Raw genomic sequence first — 2,933 nt, 5'->3', positions numbered from 1 at the left:
GGATGATGGCGTCGATGTCGGAGGACAGGGGAGGTCGTCGATGGACATGGGGAGGAGGGCGAAGGTGGGAACTGACCGCAGGCCCCGGATCCGGATGGAGCGGCGGCGGGAAGTCGACGAAGGATGATGACGTCGATGTCGGAGGATGGCGGGAGGTCGTCGGTGGACATGGGGTGGAGGTCCGAACGGAGCGGCGGCGGCTAGATCCCCAGAGGGAGGGCGGCGGAGGAAGGGGAGGGGAACGAGGGAGCTGGGTGGAGGGCCGGACGGAGCGGCGGACGAGGGAGCTGGGTGGAGGGCCGGACGGAGCGGCGGCGTCTACATCCCCCGAGGGACGGGACCGGAGCCGGACAGAGTGCGACGGATCTCGATCCCCCGAGGGAGGGGAGGGGAACGATGGAGCGGAACTCTTTTCGCTTTAATCCCTTGTTTTCCTATTTTTTCCACTCGAGCCCCCCTATACTCAGAAGAATTGGACTGCGGGTTGATATCACGAAATGTCAGGGTTTTTTTTGAAAAATAGCCCGACGGACGAAAAATCCAGGCAGAAACGTTACTTGCTTGAATAATAGGTAAAGATGTATAGATACTGCATATTGTTTTATCAGAATTTTAATGTACAATATGTACCATTTATATGGTGAATGAACGTGCATGCTTTTTTCGTCTTACAGTACTTATAACGAGTAAAGTAGCATCGTATACATATGGCTACTATACCAAATGGGCACAAGGACGTCTATATGTGCTGTGGCCTATAGATGCACACTCACGTACCTTGTTTGGATGAACTCATTCCCTTTCGATACATGTGGATTACTCTAGAAAACACTAAATTTCCTTCAACCCCTCCCAGTAGGTATGGATTGAAGAGGATTAGTATTGTGTTTCCAAACAAGGCTTATAGGATCACTCTACTTACGCGGCATGAACAACACTACCACGTGGTTTTGGAACCAGGATGAGCTTCTCTTTGGGATGGACAGTCAACCCAAACACCTCCGTTAGATCTATGTCCTCCTTCTCCATGCCAGCCGGCAGCTCCCAGTCAAAACGGTACACAAGGTTTGCCAGCATGATCTCAACAGTAGCCATGCCAAAGTTGAGGCCAGGGCAGATCCTCCGGCCAGCCCCGAACGGCACAAACTGAAAGTCATTGCCCCTGAAATCGACAGCCGCAGCGCTGCCACCTTCGAGGAACCTCTCTGGCATGAACTCCTCTGCTTTCTCCCAGGACTCCGGATCCCTACCAATAGCCCATTCGTTGATGATGACCCGCGTCCCAGAGGGGATCGTGTAGCCATCGAACTCGCAGTCCACCATAGAGATGCGAGGGAGAAGCAGCGGCACTGGTGGGTGCAGCCTGAGCGTCTCCTTCACCACAGCTCTTAGATATGTCATGCTAGCTATGTCATCTTGCGCCACCATTTCTTGTCCTTTGGGTGTGTTTTCCCTCACCTCAGCTTGTAGCTTGGTCATGAGCTGAGGGCTGCGCATGAGCTCCGCCATCGCGAGTTCTAGAACTAATGATGACGTGTCCGTGCCCGCAGCAAACATGTCCTGGACATATATAGACACGTTATTTAGGTTGGGTGAAACAATCAGAGCTACCAGGTTATATTTTCTCTAATGATATAGAGACTAGTATTTATTGAAATAAGTACGTTACCATTAAGATGGCCTTGATATGGTCTCTGGTGATACCATACTCCTTCTGAACTGAGAGTAACACATCGACGAAGTCAGTCTCTTCTTGCTCAACACCACCGCCAACAACATGCCCCTGCTCAGAGCTTCTTCCCCGTCCCTCGTGGTCGCTTATTATCGTTTCAAGCAACTCATCCCATATTTTGTGTGTCTTCTCGGCCTTGTTACTCGCAAACCAGCTGGTGAGCGAACCTAACACGTTTGCTAGCCTTGGGAAGTACTCTTCCAGGTTGAACCCATCAATCAAACTAATGATCGTCACGATCAGCTCCCGGAAGAGCTTGTTCCGGCCTTCCGCCCTGAAGAACTTGCCCGACACGGCCCGGCACACGATGTCGTTTGCGAACGTGTTCATCATCTCGCTGATGTCCACCACCTTGCACCCGGCCACCGCCTCCCGGATCTTCTCCATAACCAGGCGCACCTAAGCACGCAGGAACAGATCATAGATGCATGGTAAGTGCATGTATACTGCATAAATTTCACGTTGACAGTATATATAATTAGTTAGTTAATTACCTCGTCTTGCCGGGCGAGGCGGTATGAGTTCACCTTCTTGACGGAGAAGAGGTGCGTGGTGACGAGCCTCCTGAGCTGGCGCCAGTGCTCGCCGTAGGGGGAGAAGCCGATGTCCGACGACCCGTAAAGCAGGGCGTCCGAGATCCTGGACGTCGGCCGCGAGGCGAAGGCGTGGTCGTGCGTGCGCATGACAAGCTGCGCAGCGCGCGGCGACGACACGACCAGGTTCGGGACCGTGCCGAGGCGGAGGAGCATGAGACCGCCGCTGTCATGCTTCGCGGCGAGGCTGCGGAGGGAGACATGCGGGCAGTCGCCGACGAGGTGCAGGTGGCCGATGATGGGCAGGGCCGGAGGGGAAGGAGGCAGCACGGGACGCTTCAGTTGCTGCTTGCTGCCATGACGGCTTCGGCGAGAGGTGGAGGGGAGCAGCAGCAGGAGGGGGACTAGCAGTAGGAGTGGTAGTGCTAGAGGTGTGGTGATCACTTGCAGGAGTTGGTATGCCACATCCATGGTTCCTAGTTCCTCGTACGAACTTGTTCTGGTGTATAGGTGGTCGTGTTTTCTGGTACAGAAAGTAGCCTTTGCCTGCCATATATATAGTTGCGTGAGTGTTTAAGTTTTATATTCGCATGCGGTACTATCTTGGCTGCTCAGCGATCGTTTTTTCTTTCTTGAACAGTAGCATGAATGATTGAGATGATTATTAC

The 2,933-nt window shown here is 53.2% G+C and overlaps 1 protein-coding gene across 1 annotated transcript; it reads right to left on the bottom strand.

The window, feature by feature from the left end:
• Positions 1-585: 585 nt before the first annotated feature.
• LOC101753574 (indole-2-monooxygenase) lies at positions 586-2,731 on the bottom strand. Its single transcript, XM_004974489.2, has 3 exons — positions 2,227-2,731; positions 1,670-2,131; positions 586-1,560 (listed from the first exon to the last, which is right to left on the bottom strand). The coding sequence occupies exons 1-3, from the start codon at positions 2,479-2,481 to the stop codon at positions 919-921; spliced, it is 1,359 nt and encodes a 452-aa protein (XP_004974546.2). The 5' UTR covers positions 2,482-2,731; the 3' UTR covers positions 586-918.
• Between the last annotated feature and the right edge of the window lie 202 nt (positions 2,732-2,933).

Source organism: Setaria italica, chromosome VI (assembly GCF_000263155.2).
Source record: "Setaria italica strain Yugu1 chromosome VI, Setaria_italica_v2.0, whole genome shotgun sequence".
Lineage (NCBI taxonomy): Eukaryota > Viridiplantae > Streptophyta > Magnoliopsida > Poales > Poaceae > Setaria > Setaria italica.
This window is presented reverse-complemented; position numbering and strand designations above follow the sequence as displayed.